This window comes from Physeter macrocephalus, chromosome 18 (genome assembly GCF_002837175.3).
Source record: "Physeter macrocephalus isolate SW-GA chromosome 18, ASM283717v5, whole genome shotgun sequence".
NCBI lineage: Eukaryota > Metazoa > Chordata > Mammalia > Artiodactyla > Physeteridae > Physeter > Physeter macrocephalus.
This window is the reverse complement of record NC_041231.1, coordinates 43,366,681-43,382,523: the sequence shown is the minus strand read 5'-3', so window position 1 is coordinate 43,382,523 and position 15,843 is coordinate 43,366,681. Positions and strand designations below refer to the sequence as shown.

The window sequence follows — 15,843 nt, the reverse complement described above, 5'->3', positions numbered from 1 at the left end:
CCGTGAGCCATGGCCGCTGAGCCTGCGTGTCTGGAGCCTGTGCTCCGCAACGGGAGAGGGGAGAGGCCACAACAGTGAGAGGCCCGCGTACCTCAAAAAAAAAAAAAAAAAAAAAAAAAAAAAAAAATTCAGTGTGTGTGCTTTGGCAAGCAATAACAAGAGTAAACCACACCAAGCTGGGATGCAGGGAGGGCGGGGGGAGTGTGTGGCTGGGAAGAGACTTCCATGGACGTGGGCCTGGCATCTGAAGCCCCTTTTCTTCTGGGGGCATTAGCCTATTTCAGAGGGGCAGCTGAGAGCAGCATTTCTGAAAGCCTCAAGTGGTAGAAATTATATCCAGAGGCCGGCAGGTGGGCAAGCCCTGATGATTCCCACTCACTTGGGCTGGGTCCTGAAAAGCAAGGAGAAACTCAGCAAGTTTCTCAGCTCAGCTCTGCAATTAGGCCAAGGTGACCTTAGAGTGCTCATGTTCCTGGCAAAAGCAATATCAATCCTCCCTGGAGGAAGTCCTAAGGTCCAAATGTCTCCAGTCAATTTTGCAAATGCAATGTTTGGCACACAACTGAAGATTTTCAGGAACACTAGGACACTAGACAACATGACTAGAAAACAACAGAAACAACTGACAATAGAAATATCCACAGGGGCTTCAAATATTGAAGTTATCACACCCTGACATTAAAACAAAACATACTTTAAGATAACTAATAAGAACCTGCATTATAAAAATGAAATTAAATTAAATTTAAAAAAAATACTTTGGGATTTCCCTGGTGGCACAGTGGATAAGACTCTGCGCTCCCAATGCAGTAGGCCCTCATCAAGGAACTAGATCCCACACACATGCTACAACTAAGAATTCGCATGCTACAACTAAGGAGCCCACAGGCCGCAACTAAGGAGCCAGCGAGCTGCAACTAAGTAGCCCACCTGCCACAATTAAGACCCGGTGCAGCCAAATATGTAAATAAATAGTAAAAAACAAAACAAAACAAAACATATTGTTCAAGGAGATGAAAGGAAAAAAATTAAGCAGTTTAGGAGAACTTGAAATATAAAAAAGAAACAAATAAAAATTCTAGAACTAAAAAATTACACAAAAAAATAATAATTGGGGCTTCCCTGGTGGCGCAGTGGTTGAGAGTCCACCTGCCGATGCAGGGGACACGGGTTCGTGACCCAGTCTGGGAAGATCCCACATGCCGCGGAACGGGAGAGGCCACAACAGTGAATGGCCCGCGTACCGCAAAATATATATATATATATATATATATATATATATATATAAAATAATAATAATAATAATTTATTAGACACAGTGCAAGATAAAATTAAACAACTGGAGGATAGGCCCAAACAAATATACGTACACTAAAGCCTGGAGACACAAAAAGATGGTAAATGTAAATACAAAAGAGAGTAGGTGAAATATGGAATACAGTTTACAAAAGGTCTTACATATGTGTAATTAGAGTCCTAGAGGGAGAAGTGTGAGAATGGGGCAGAAGCAATATTTAAAAAGATGATGGCTGGGGGGGCTTCCCTGGTGGAGCAGTGGTTGCGCGTCCGCCTGCCGATGCAGGGGAACCGGGTTCGCGCCCCGGTCTGGGAGGATCCCGCGTGCCGCGGAGCGGCTGGGCCCGTGGGCCATGGCCGCTGGGCCTGCGCGTCCGGAGCCTGTGCTCCGCAACGGGAGAGGTCGTGGCAGAGGGAGGCCTGCATACCACAAAAAAAAAAAAAAAAAAAAAGATGATGGCTGGAGTTACTCAGTTTTCCTGGATATCTCCCATAAATGCAGGAGATATGCATGCTATTAAAATTGTTTGTTTTTCTCCTAGCAAAAACAAAAACAAAAAAAACAAGCCAACAATTCCAGAAGTACTGTGAACCCCAAGCAGCAAAAATTCAAAGAAAACCACACTTAGGCACATCATAGTAAAACTGCTGAAAACCAAATACAAAGAGGAAAAACTTAAAAATTAGTCAGAGAAAAGATATGTTGCTTGCAAAGGAAAAATAATAAAGCCATCAGCTGATTTCTCAACAGAAACAACAGACATCAGGAGTTAATGGAATGAGGGAACTTCCCTTGTGGTCCAGTGGCTAAGACTTCGCCTTCCCAAAGCAGGGGGCCTGGTCAGGGAATTACATCCCATATGCCACAACTAAAAGATCCCACAGGCCACAACGAAGACCCGACGCAGCCAAATAAATAAATAAATATTAAAAAAAAAAAAAAAAAAGACAATGGAATGAAAGCTTCAAAGTGCTGAACTTTGGGGCTTCCCTGGTGGTGCAGTGGTTAAGAATCCGCCTGCCAATGCAGGGGACATGGGTTTGAGCCCTGGTCCGGGAAGATCCCATGTGCCACAGAGCAACTAAGCCTCTGTGCCACAACTACTGAGCCTCCGCTCTAGAGCCCGCGAGCCACAACTACTGAGCCTGCACACCTAGAGCCCATGCTCCACAACAAGAGAAGCCACCGTGATGAGAAGCCCGCACACCACAATGAAGAGTAGCCCTGGCTCACCGCAACTAGAGAAAGCCTGCGCGCAGCAACAAAGACCCAACGCAGCCAAAAATTAATTAATTAATTATTTAAAAAATCACTTAGACAATATTGAAGAATATCAAAGCTTATTATAAAGACACAGTAATTGAGTCTGCTTTAGCCCAGGGATAGACAAACAGACCAATGTAATATAATAGAGAGCCTAGAGACAGCCACGCATATGTGGATACTCAATCTGTAACAAACTTGGCACTGTAGAGTGATAGAAAAAAAAGGATAGTTTTCTCAATAAGTGGCACTGGGTCAACTGAATACCCAAATTAAAAAATGAAATTTGATCTCTACTTACATGCACTACTACTACTTGGCATACTTAAAAGAAATCCATATACATGTGCACCAAAAGATATGTACAAGGATGCTCAAAGCAGCATTATTTGTTATAGCGAAAGAAAGGAAGGAAGGAAGGAAAGGAGGGAGGGAAGGAAGAAACCATCCAGATGTCCATCAACATTAAAATGGATCAACTGTGGTATAAAACTTAACATACACCAATGGAAATGAACAGACAACACAACATGGATGAAACTCACATGTTGAGAGAAAGAAACCAGATAGGAAATAGATGTATGATGTCATGTGTATGTCTCTGTGTGTGTGTGTGTTTAACAGGTATAGCAGTTTAATGTTTACCTTTGGGGATAACAGAGGGAATGCTGATTGGTAAGTAACATGAGGGGGCTTCTGGGATGCCATGATGTGCTAATTCTTGCCCTGGATAGGTGGTGGTTATGTGGATATGGATGTGTTTACTCTGCAGTAATTCACTGAACTGTACGCTTTATATTTGTGTACTTTTATGTATGTGTGATATATACTGCCCCCAACCCCAATAAAAAAACTAAACTATAGAACTTAGGGATGCATGTTTGGGTATTACAGCTCTAAAGAAAAGCAAGGCTATATAAAAGTTAGAATTATCACTATCTTAGTGGGATGAGAGGAGAGACAGTGATTGGGAGTAAGCTCAGCAGGACTTGTGATATCTTGACCTGCATAGTGGTCATGCAGATATTTGCTTTGTGATAAATCACTGAGTTGTACATTTATTTTAATGCAGGTTTTCTGTATGTGAATTATATGTTACAACATAACAGAACAAAAAACAATCTCAAGGAATGAGTTTAACAGCAGATTAGACACTTGAAGAACTGAATGAACTGAAAGGTTAGAAAACATTATCCAGAACGCAGCAGAGAGATGAAAATATGGAAGAGAGGCTAGGAAATGTGGACACTGGAGGAGAAGATGCAGCATGTATAAATGGAGTCCCAGAAGGAAAGGAGAATGAGGAAGGGCAATATTTAAAGAATAGCAGAGTATTTTCTAGAACTGATGAAAGACACTAAACCACAGATTTAAGAAGCTCAAACATAACATCATAAATTTAAAAAAATCTATACCTGGATATATCATAGTGTAGCTGAAGAATACCAAAGACAAAGAAAAATCTTAAAAAGCTGTCATAAGGAAAAAAAAAGATTTCTTTTAAATGATGGACAACTGACTATTGAGCTGATGTCTCAACAGAGATAATGGAAGTCAGAGAAAATAACCATCAACTTAAGTCCTGCTCAGATAAAATATTCTTTAAGAATGAGATCAATATAATTTACCATATTAACAGAATAAAAATAGAAAAATCATCTAATTTTCTCTAAAGATGCAGGAAAAATATTTGACAAAATTCAAGATCCCTTCATGATTAAAACTCCAAGCAAACTAGGAACAGAAGGGAACTTCCTCAACCCAATAAAGGGCACCTATGAAAAAGCTACAGCTAACATCATACCTAATAGTGAATGTTTTCTCCCTAAAATTGAAAAAAAGACAGGGATGTCTGTTCTCACCATTTCTATTCATCATTGTACTGGAGGTTCTGGCCAGTGTGATGAGACAAGGAAAAATAAAAGTATACAGATTGGGGCTTCCCTGGTGGTGCAGTGGTTGACAGTCCGCCTGCCGATGCAGGGGACACGGGTTCGTGCCCCGGTCCGGGAAGATCCCACATGCCGCAGAGTGGCTGGGCCCGTGAGCCATGGCCGCTGAGCCTGCGCATCGGAGCCTGTGCTCCGCAACGGGAGGGGCCACAGCAGTGAGAGGCCCGCGTACTGCAAAAAAAAAAAAAAAAAGTATACAGATTGCAAAAGAAGTAAACATGGGACTTTCCTGGTGGCGCAGTGGTTAAGAATCTGCCTGTCAACGCAGGGGACACAGGTTCAAGCCCTGGTCCGAGAAGATCCCACATGCCGCAGAGCAACTAAGCCCGTGGGCCACAACTACTGAGCCTGCGGTCTAGAGCCCACAAGCCACAACTACTGAGCCCACATGCCACAACTACTGAAGCCCATGCGCCTAGAGCCCATGCTCCACAACAAGAGAAGCCCGCGCACCTCAAAGAAGAGCAGCCCCCACTTGCCGCAACTAAAGAAAGCTCGCACGCAGCAACAAAGACCCAATGCAGCCAATAAATAAATAAATAAAAGAAAAAGAAGTAAACAGTAGAAGAAAAAAAATGGAATGAAAACAAACCAAAACAATACAGTAAGTGAGGGCTTCCCTGGTGGCGCAGTGGTTGAGAGTCCGCCTGCCGATGCAGGGGACATGGGTTCGTGCTCCAGTCTGGGAAGATCCCACATGCCGCGGAGCGGCTGGGCCCTGGTGGCGCAGTGGTTGAGAGTCCGCCTGCCGATGCAGGGGACATGGGTTCGTGCTCCAGTCTGGGAAGACCCCACATGCCGCGGAGCGGCTGGGCCCAAGAGCCATGGCCGCTGAGCCTATGCGTCCAGAGCCTGTGCTCCGCAATGGGAGAGGCCACAACAGTGAGAGGCCCGAGTACCGCAAAAAAAAAAAAAAAAAAAAATACAGTAAGTGAAAAAGAAAGAAATATAGAACAAAAGAGACAAATATAAAGCACAAAACAAGATAGCAAATATTGAATATAATCCCAGAAATACCAATAATTACATAAAACTTAAATGGAATAAATCCTCCTGTTTTTTAAAGCTACCAGAATAAATTTTTTTAAAAAAAGAAAGAAGACACTTATAAAACATAAAGACAGCAAAAGGGTAGCAGTAAAACGGCAGAATATGATCCATCAGGTATACAGCCTGGTGTCGGCATTCCCCAGAGAACTTTGCAACTCCTTAGTCAGTAACTACATGCATCTCTCTGACCTGGCAATTCGCTCCACTGTATTTGGCAAGAAATTCTCACATGGCTCTGTAAAGGAGGAAGTATATGAGGATGCCCACCGCCGTTATCTATGATAGCAAGTTTTGGACTCACACCACAAAGAATGACATGGCAGTGATGGGCACAGGCCAGATGTACACACAGCAATGTGGATGGGTCTCACAAACACTGCACTGACTGCAAAAAGTAAGAGGGTTCACTGTGCCCACAGAATATAAACTTTGCAACACAAATAATCGAAAGAATACAGCAGACTGACTGGTTGCCTACAGAATAAGAGGGGAATGGAATGGTCATGGAAGATTAAAATAACATGGTGTAAGATGGTGGAGGGCTGGTCTCGCCCAGACCAATGATGGTCACCTGCCATGAGCTGAGCAGTATGACTACCTCAACCCTCTAAACCTGTGGCCAAACACAAACGAAACACACGATGCAGCAAAGGGAGACACACACAGGGTCCTAGAGCCTTGGTTCCAGCCTATGAAACAGTTTAAACCCAAGATGCAGTGTAAATCCATGGGCCATGGCAAGAGGACACAGGCATACCCCACAGTGGGCTACACGCCCATGCACTATGCCCTCCAGGTCCACAAGATGATACCTGCACAAATCACATACAACCCCCCACCAGGTGCACACACACACTGCGGGGTACACTCATGCCAAGGTGTCCACCCTGAGGACACGTTGGTACAAGTACACACCCAGGGATGAGCCACAGGGCCCGCTGAGGCCACCAACCCCTGAGAAACCCGCTCAGCCCTCAAGAGTGGGGGAGAGAGGAACAAGGGACTACCTGAGCAGTGTCTGGGGAGTCCAGCCCAGGACAAGGACTCCCCAATCCCCCACCCTCAGTGATCTGCCACCATCTCGAGAGGGCTGAGAGGAAAGAGGGGCAGGCTCAGGCCGCCTACCTTGTGACCTCCGATGCACCCACCTGGCCTCCAGAACACCACACTCTTCCCCATTCCACACAAATTTCTTCAGCACATCAGAGCAGCAGTACTGGTCAAAACAGGTGCCACAGCAGAAATCAGGACAGAACTTGGGGAAGAGGTTTCGTCCAGGGGAAACGATACACACCTCACTGTGGGCTAGAACAGAGAAACACACCGTTCATCTGTGCCCATGGGGCCAGGCCTCAGCCCTGTCCCAGCCAATACAGCCCTTTCCCCAGCAAGGCCAGCAGGCCCCAGCATGCCAGGCCATCTCTGAGCCATTCCACTCATTGGCCACTGCCCCAACCAGCCTTGCCCTCTCCCCTGGGCCACAGCAGAGGTGCCAGCCTGGGCTCCCTCCCTCTCCCACCAGTCCACTTGCCCTCCAGATGGGACAGTGAACTTTCTACGTGAGTCTGACTGGGCCACTCCCCACTCTCAGGCCATGGGATCAAGCCCAGAGTCCACAAAGCAGGGTCCAGACTACAAAGGACCTTGAAGGTCGCCCCATTCTCTGCCCGTATTCTACCCGTTTCCCCTCCTCCACCTTCAAATCTACCTACCCATCAAGGCCTTACTCCAGGCCCCCTCCTACAGAAGCCACCCAAGCCCAGGGGTCCCAGCTGCTGGGGACCAGGCACTGGACTGACCTGTTCTTTTTTTTTTTTTTTGGCCACACTGCGCAGCATGCAGGATCTTAGTCCCCCGCTGCATTGGGAGCGCGAAGTGGACTGACCCGTTCTTTTTTTTTTTTTTTAATATTTTAAAATTTAATTTATTTTATTTACTATTTTTTATTTTTGGTTGCATTGGGTCTTTGTTGCTGTGCACGGGCTTTCTCTAGTTGCGGTAAGCGGGGGCTACTCTTCATTGCGGTGTGCGGGCTTACTGTGGTGCCTTCTCTTGTGGAGCACGGGCTACGGGAGCACAGGCTTCAGTAGTTGTGGCTCGCGGGCTCTACAGCGCAGGCTCAGTAGTTGTGGTACCCGGGCTTAGTTGCTCCGTGGCATGTGGGATCTTCCCGGACCAGGGCTCAAGCCCGTGTCCCCTGCATTGGCAGGTGGGCTCTTAACCACTGCGCCACCAGGGAAGCCCAGACTGACCCATTCTTAATCCTCACTCCCTGTCCCTACCGCTCAGCCGCAGCAGCCTCAGCCCCTGCTGGACACTACGAATTCAGAAGCCGGCCCTCACAGACTATAGCTTTACAGCAGGCTGCCTCCTGACCAATTCACCATTGGCCACAGTCACTCCCACCACAGAAGTGTCCATGCAGTACTTAGCCCTGGGCTGGGCCTGCAGTAGACACCTAGGAAATGTTTGTGCCTCAGAGGCCAGGGCTCTGAGGCAATGGCACCATGTGGAGCCCCAGAACCATCACAAGGCTCTTAGCCAGAGGTGGGATCTAAGTATACCTGGCTGACAAGTGTGGAAAATGACCACAAAGTTTGCAAACTTCCAGGAAGATGTTACAGCCAAATGTTCCCACGCATCCTTTGGCTGCATCAGCACAGATCTAGTGCCCACCAGCAGGACAGAATGGTCCTGGATTCTGCCTAGACAGGCCCCAGATGGAACACCCAGTCCAGCAAGGCCCAAATCACTATGGTAGGCTGGGGATAGTCCTGATAAACCCTGAGGTAGAAAGTCCTGGCACAGCACTGGGACTCTAAAGACCCAGCCTGGTCACGCCCCCAGGGCAGTGGGCAGTGTCTAGAGACCCAGCCTGGTTGGTATATCGAAAGGGAAAATTTGTCACCCCTAAATATTCCTCTTTGGGGACTTCCCTGGCAGTCCACTGTTAAGACTTCGCCTTCCAATGCAGGGGGTGTGGGCTGGATCCCTGATCGGGGAGCTAAGATCCTACAGGCCTCGTGGCCAAAAAACCAAAACATAAAACAGAAGCAATATTGTAACAAATTCAATAAAGACTTTAAAATTGGTCCACATCCAAATAAATAAATAAATAAATATTCCTCTTTGGCCTAAGGATTATTTTAAGCAGATTATTTTTAAGAAACTGCAGACATAGGAGAAGCTCTGAAAACTAAGAGTTACCTTTTTGTAATAGACATTTGTAAGTATAAAGGAAATCTCCATTTGTAAGGGTATCTCCCTCTCGGTACTAGGAAGAGGGGGATGACCTTACCTCTAGAATCAATACTGAAGGCATAGATTTAAATCTGTATAACAACCTTACCCTTGTTTACTGGGCTTTTCCTGGTAACTTCCCATAACTAACCCACAATATCCTCTTTTGCCTTTAGTTCAAGACGGTATTTAAGGTGAGGGCTTCCACCATTTGGGTGAGTTATTCAGTTTTCCTGTGTCTCTCTTATGTATACAGGAGGTATGCATGTTGTTATACTTTTGTTTTTCTCCTGTTAATCTGTCTTACATCAATTTAATTATTAGACCAGTCAAAGAACCTAGATGGCAAGAAGGTAAAATTTTTCCTCCCCCACAGTATCATGAACCCTGGGGCCATTGGCAGAGCAAGGTCCAAAGACAGAGGCACTGACTGACCTCCCTGAGAAGGGACAACTAGGAACGGGGTGGTTGGTGGGGGAGATGCTTTATTCCTGGCAGGTCCAGGCAGAACCCTGCTCTGGGCAAAGCTGCAGGGCAGAGGATGGGACCACCAACAGGCCCAACGTAGCCAGCTGTCCACCTGCCAGCAGGTACGCTCAGCATAGCCCATGCTACTGGGAGGCTCGGGCAACCTACCTCCAGCAGGGCCATTACAGCCTTTACAGCCACAGCCCAGCCCAAGCGTCTAAGCTGGGCCTGAAGACACACACAGGTGAGTCTGTTTGAGCCAAAAGCCCATGACATAAATGTTCTTCTGATGCCCAGATGCTCTGAACCAGGCTGTCCAGACCTCACTGGACCGGAGAACAGAGCTCTACCTTCTCACTTTCCCAGGTCCTCCAGATTCGTCCCCAGTCCCAAGGAAATAAAGTCCTTCCCTTGGAGGAAACCACCCACCCCAGAAGGATTTTTGGCTTCCTATGGAGGCGGGTGGGGGCAGTGCGCTCTTCCAATCCCTACCCCTGAAAGGCCCCCAGCCTGGCTTCCGCCGTCTGTGATTCATCCGTCTACAATCAACACACACAGTTAGTGTGTCTCCTCCAACCCTGGGGGCCAGCTTCAGCAGTCTCCAGGAATACCAGGGCCATGGAGGCAGAGTGTGGAGGCTCCCAGCCAATAAACAGAGGCTGAGGGAAGGCCTCTGATGGAGGGGCCAGGCCTCCTTGCTGCCACCATGCCCCGCTAAGGCCAGGCAGGGAATGCTACCCACCCCCTTGGAACACTAGAGGACAGACACCCCCCGCCTCCCCATTCTAGGACAGAACAATGATGGCAGCTGCCTGGGGTCTGGGCAGTGTCAGTGCTGACGGAAGGGAGGTTGGAGTGGAGGAGAGACCAGTCGTGGGGTCCGCTAACTGCTTCGGAGTTATTAGGGCTCGTTTGGGGTCACTGCGGGGACGGCGCTGCCCAGGCTGCTACCAGGGACGGCGCGGACGTGGCCACCCGCCATGCCTGCCCGGGATAAACTCCCCCACCCGCCAAGACTCACCACCCGGAGGCGCTGGTAGCAGCAACAGCAACAGCAGCAGGATCCGAGGCGCTGGGGCCGGCGCGGCCATGGCTGGGCGGGTGGGCGGACGGACTGACGGTCGTAGCGCGGCCGCAGCCTCAGCGACCCGCGCGGCCACCAGCTTCCTCGCCTCGCTCCGCCCCGCCCCGCCCCGGCCGGGCCGTTCCAGGAACCCCGCCCGGGAGGGCGAGGGAGGGGAAGCGGACGCCCCTCCCAGGCTCGGGGCTAGGCACGGTCCGGTGTCGGCCCCTCGGGACCGGCTCTCAGACACAGGCGACCACCGAAGTTGCCTTCGGCTCTCGGGGCCCTGTCCGCCCCCAACCCCAGTCCCCACCCTGGGGCCCGGAGGGGGTCTCTGAGGGGATCTGCTTCCTAGCACTTGAGTGCCTGTTGCGTCCTGCTGGCAGGCTGGACACAGCCCCTCCCCGCTCCTGGGGCTCCTCACTTGCCCCGGGCGGGCATCCTCACTCCCCGGGAGGTACCCGAGGACCAAGTGGGGTGGCTCGGGGACAGCGCCCAGAGCAGACCTCCGCACACAGTAGGCCCCTAACAGACGCTGGTTCCCTTCTGAAAGCCTAGTTCAGAGGCTTCCGGGGACCCCATCTCTGAGGACACTCTATCACCCTGCCTCCTGCCATGACACCCCTAACCCCGTGGTCACTCTACCCTGAGTCCAGGCAGGCTCACCCCTGCCTCAGGGCAAGTCTGGCTCCCATGGCCTGGTCTGAGGGAAAGGAACTGGCAGTTCCCAGACTCACATTAGACCATCACCTGGCTCAGGATTGGGCCAGCAGGGTTCTCACAAGGCACCCTGAGATGCGGCCACAGCTACCAGGCCTCCACTGCCCCCTCACTGTGGGTCAGGGCATAAGGGAGCAGGACCCTTTGGGGACTTCACCGGACAGACCCCTCCCCCATATCCTCTGCTGTAGCTCCTCTCAGAAGTACCTAATCAGAAATTTCTGATGCACATTTCCTGAGTTGTTTTATAGATGCTAAAACTACCACCAAATGGAAGAAATTAACTACTTGATGATCATGAGCACCTAGCCCCAGGATTGATAATGTTAACACCTGTGACATGGTCCTGTTACCTCACCATCAACCAATCAGAGAATTGTGCACATGCTGATCACATACCCTGTGACTCCCCTCCTTCACCTGGCCTTTAAAAACACTGTCGAAACCCATGGGGAGTTGGGGTGTTTTTTTAAAACAGTTTTTTTTTTAAAATATTTATTTATATATTTTTGGCTGCATTGTGTCTTAGTTGTGGCACACAGGCTTCTCTCTAGTTGTGGTGTGGGCTCAGTAGTTGTGGCACACGGGCTTAGTTGCTCTGTGGCATGTGGGATCTTAGTTCCCCGATCAGGGATTGAACCCATGTCCCCTGCATTGGAGGGTGGATTCTTAACCACTGGACCACCAGGGAAGTCCCACTTGGGGTGTTTTGAGCACTAGCTGCCCTGGACTCCTTGCTTGGCGCCCTGCAATAAACGCCGCACTTTCCTTCACCACAGTCAGTAGGTTGGCTTTACTGCACTCAAGTCAGCAGACCCAAGTTTGGTTCTCAGTAACGAGTCCCCGCAGAGTCAGGGATGGGGAGCTGGACTACTGTCTTAGTCCCTTGGGGCGGCTATAACAAAACATCATAGATTCAGTTATAAATGACAAACATTTATTTCTCACAGTTCTATAGATTGGGAATTCCAAAATCAAGGTATCAGCTCATCTGTGTCCATTTAGAGCCTACTTCCTACCTAGTTCACAGATGACTCCTTTTCCCTGTGTTCTCAGGTGGCAGAAGAGGCAAAGGAGCTCACTGGGGCCTCTTTTATGAGTGCACCTATCCCATTCATGAGGGCTCCACCCTCATGGTCTAGTCACTTCCCAAAGGCACCACCTCCAAATATCATCACCTTGGGAGTCAGCAGTTAAACATGTGAATCTGGGGGGACACAAACATCCAGTCTATGGCAAGCATTCTTTTTTTGCCCAGGGTTTCTGACCTGCCGCCCACTCTGCACCTGCCACAGTTAAACTCATTACATTCAAGGCAGAAAACATGAAGTATCACACTAACCAGGCCCCTGAGCCAGCGTGTACATCCAGTGTGCCACCACGTTTCTCACCTGAGGGCGGGGGCTTCACGTAACAAGGAGTGAGGCTCTAGGAGACAACTTGGGATGTCCTCAGTGCAGTTCCCCAGACCTAGGAGGCTAGGGTCCTCCTCTGGGCCTGGGTCCTCCATGGTCCCCCTCACCACTGGCCAGAGGGACTCAAGACTCAGCATGCTGTGCTGGGCACACTGTGGGGGCAGAGGGGTGACTTCCCCCAGGCAGGATGAGGGGCCCTAACTGACACAGCACAGCCTCATCCCAACCGACTACCTCTGCCCCCTCAGCTCCACAGTCTGAAGCTGAACACCACCCAGGTCCCCCTTCCCCACGCACAGTGGCCACCACACACTCTCCTCCATGTCCACCTCGCCAGCCACCTTCTGAGGCCTGTTCCACACCATGGGTGCCCCACCTTCCTCCTCCCACAGACTTGGTTTCTCTTCATAACTCAGTCCCTGCCCCCAAACTCCTAAGAGTTGTCCTTTTTTTTCTTCTAATTTTTACTGGGGGACTTCCCTGACTGTCCAATGGTTAAGACTCCACGCTTCCACTGCAGGGGGTGCGGGTTCAATCCCTGGTCAGGGAACTAGGATGCCGCATGCCACGTGGCCTAAATAAATAAATAAATAAATAAATTTGTATTGGCGTATAGTTGATTTACAATGTTGTGTTAGTTTCAGGTGTACAGCAAAGTGAATCAGTTATACATATATCCACTTTTTTTTAGATTCTTTTCCCATATAGGCCATTACAGCTAAGAGTTGTCATTTCTCACCTCCCATCGCCTGCCTTTGGCCTCTCATCCCCATCTAGGGGCTTCTCTCCTGGCCTAGTCCTCCCTGACTTTTTCAGTATTGGGTTCCCTCATCCCCCCTCATCTTCCCACACCTCAAAGACACCCGTGTTAAACCTTCATGGCTGAGCATAGTGGCGGCTCCAGGACCCACCCAGAGCTGTGCATGGGCAGGAGGGGGTGAGGCCAGGAACACCCAGCGGCTTGGAAGTCACAGCCACGCATCCAGCATGCATGTGCCCATGTGTGTGTTGGGGGGGGGTGAGGGGGGGGCAGGAACGGGCAGGGGTCCCTGTGAACAAGGCCTGTGAAGCTGGAAACTGTCACTTCCACAGGTTGCCCGAGGAAATCTGCTTCTCCCGGACAGAAACCAATCTCCCTGTGCCAAACTTCGGGGTCTCAACAAGACTGAGGAGTCCCACGTCCATGTAAGGACAGACCAGCTGGACTAGCTCAGCAAAACAATGCCAGGCCACAGGTGAGGGGCCGGCAGCTGGGGACCTTTGTGCTTGGCTCCGCCCCCTCAGACAACCTTTCTTATCAGGCTCCGCCCCACCCCCTTTCATTCCAGTAGGTGCCCTCCCCTCCTGCTTGAGGCAGATCCTACCTTAAATTCTGCCCCTTCCCCATCTGGCCTACCTGAAAGACTCACACTTTATCTCAGGGCACAGCCCCCTGTGCCTCTTGTTGTCCTGTCCCAGGCCAGTGGCACCTCAGGCCCTCCCCTCAGGCCCTCCCCTATGTCCTCACCCTCTCCCTCTGTATTACTCCCTCACACTGCCTGCTGATGTCCTGGACCATCTGTTTGTCACCTTCCTTACCTCCCACCCACACCTCTCCTCTGGCCCTCCCCACTGCTCACATGCTCACCACCCACCAGCATCCCAAGGCACAGTGGACCCTGCCCCGCCCTCTCTCCCAGCCCTTTTGGCCTCCAAGAGTCTGTGCCCATCCACCACCATACTTGCCCTGAGGACTCCCAGAACTCCATCTCCAAAGACCTCCTCGGCTTCCACGGGCAACTCACTGTCCCAAAACCTCTGTCCCCATCTCTGCCTGGTCACCCAGGCATGCTGCCCAACTCTCTCCACGCTCGGCCACTTTCACCTCCAGAACATTCTTTTACCCACCACTGACCCAGCTCTGAACTCACCTGCTCCCCCCAATGCTTCCTGTGTGGATCTCCCTAAAGTACAAATCAGTCACACACCCTTGCTCTAAACCCTGCAATGGCTTCCTGTATCTCTTAAGACAAAGTCCTGATTTCAGTCCCATAGCACTGAATGGGGCTCCTTGTGCTTCCTTGCTCTCAGCACGCACCACGTGCATTCCGCCACCCTCTCTGGCTCCCAACTTAAACACCTCCTCCTCCAGGAAGCCTCTCGAGATGCCAAGTCTGGGTTAGGGCTCCCCTCAGTGTTCCCACAGCCCTTGTGACCCCCCCAGCCCAGCACCAAACCTTGGGTTATGTGGGTGTCTTCTGCTACTTTGCGGGCTAAGTGAGGCTGGGACTATGTTTTCTGTATCCAACACAGGGCCATGCACACAGCAGGTGCTAGATAACAACTGGAAAAGGAAATAAAGGATCTCTTTTAGCCCATTGACCACTTTCCCCTGAGCCCCAGCCCGGAAACCACTCCCCCTGGGGGATGGGCTGCCTCAGCCTCCCCAGTCCCCTCTGTGGGTTCCACCCACCCCCACTCCCACCACCCTAGCACACATCATGCTGGACTATAGCTGTCTGTGCATCTACCTCCCTACCAACCACATCAACCTTAGTACTGATGCCCATAGTAGATGCCTGTCCAGGCCCCGTCTTCTACTTTTCCTTCCACTTCCACCCCCTATTCCACCCTGTCCTGGGGTTCCCTCTTTCTCTTTCTCCCTTCTCATAGTCAGTCGTCAGGCTTAGTCAACAGAAGGCAGTTAAGTTGCAGGAGATCCGTCAGAGGGTGGGAGGAGAGTGCATGAATGGCGCTGTTCCTTCCCTACTCCTTCCCCAAAGCTCCTGTGGGCCTTCAGACACACCACACCCCACCGCCAACACCACCCACTCCACCCTCACAGCCACAGCTCACCCGTCCCTCCATTCAGGGCCATAATGCTGAGAAATTGAGGTTTTTATCTTGAGAGCCCCAGGAAGTGACTGATTTAAGAGATCCCTCTGGTAGACAGATTACGTAGAAACTGAACAGGAGTGGGGGTCGGGGATCGGGTCCCACCAGGTTCCACTAACCCTTCCCCTCCTGGGCCTTGACCCTGTGGGTTGTGGACAGGAAATGTTGCCTGACTTTCCTGTGAAAAAAGAATGTTGCCCACTATCCCAGTTCTACAAGAATCAAGCCATTAGCCGCTGCAGCAACCCACAGATGGTGCACCTGAGGGGAATTCAGGATGGAGAAAAACCAGAAGCGTTCTGTGCTTTGGATACTGATACTGACCCTAGATAGTTAAGATGCATATCAAAGGAATAATTTCAATGACCCCAGGTCCTTGCATGTTCCCATACATAGAAAAACATTAACTCGAGATGCCTGTTCTTTGTGATTAGTAATCTTTTATTTTTATTTATGTATGTATGTGTGTGTGTGTGTGTGTGTGTGTGTGTGTGTGTGTGT

General features: G+C 50.1%; 1 protein-coding gene across 4 annotated transcripts in view; it reads right to left on the bottom strand.

Annotated features, from left to right (window-relative positions):
* Positions 1–10,454, bottom strand: part of SHISA5 (shisa family member 5) — a 20,073-nt gene extending 9,619 nt beyond the window's left edge. For 2 of the 4 annotated variants that reach the window (XM_024123764.3, XM_024123767.3), the window contains exons 1-2: positions 10,292–10,454; positions 6,711–6,867 (exon numbers count right to left, since the gene is read on the bottom strand). In XM_024123764.3, coding sequence (XP_023979532.1) covers positions 6,711–6,867; positions 10,292–10,361 — 227 coding nt within the window. In that variant the 5' untranslated portion in view covers positions 10,362–10,454. Of the gene's footprint in view, positions 1–6,687; positions 6,868–10,291 lie in introns of those variants that run through there. The other 2 variants (XM_024123765.3, XM_007115377.4) reach the window with 2 other exon arrangements.
* Positions 10,455–15,843: the final 5,389 nt, after the last annotated feature.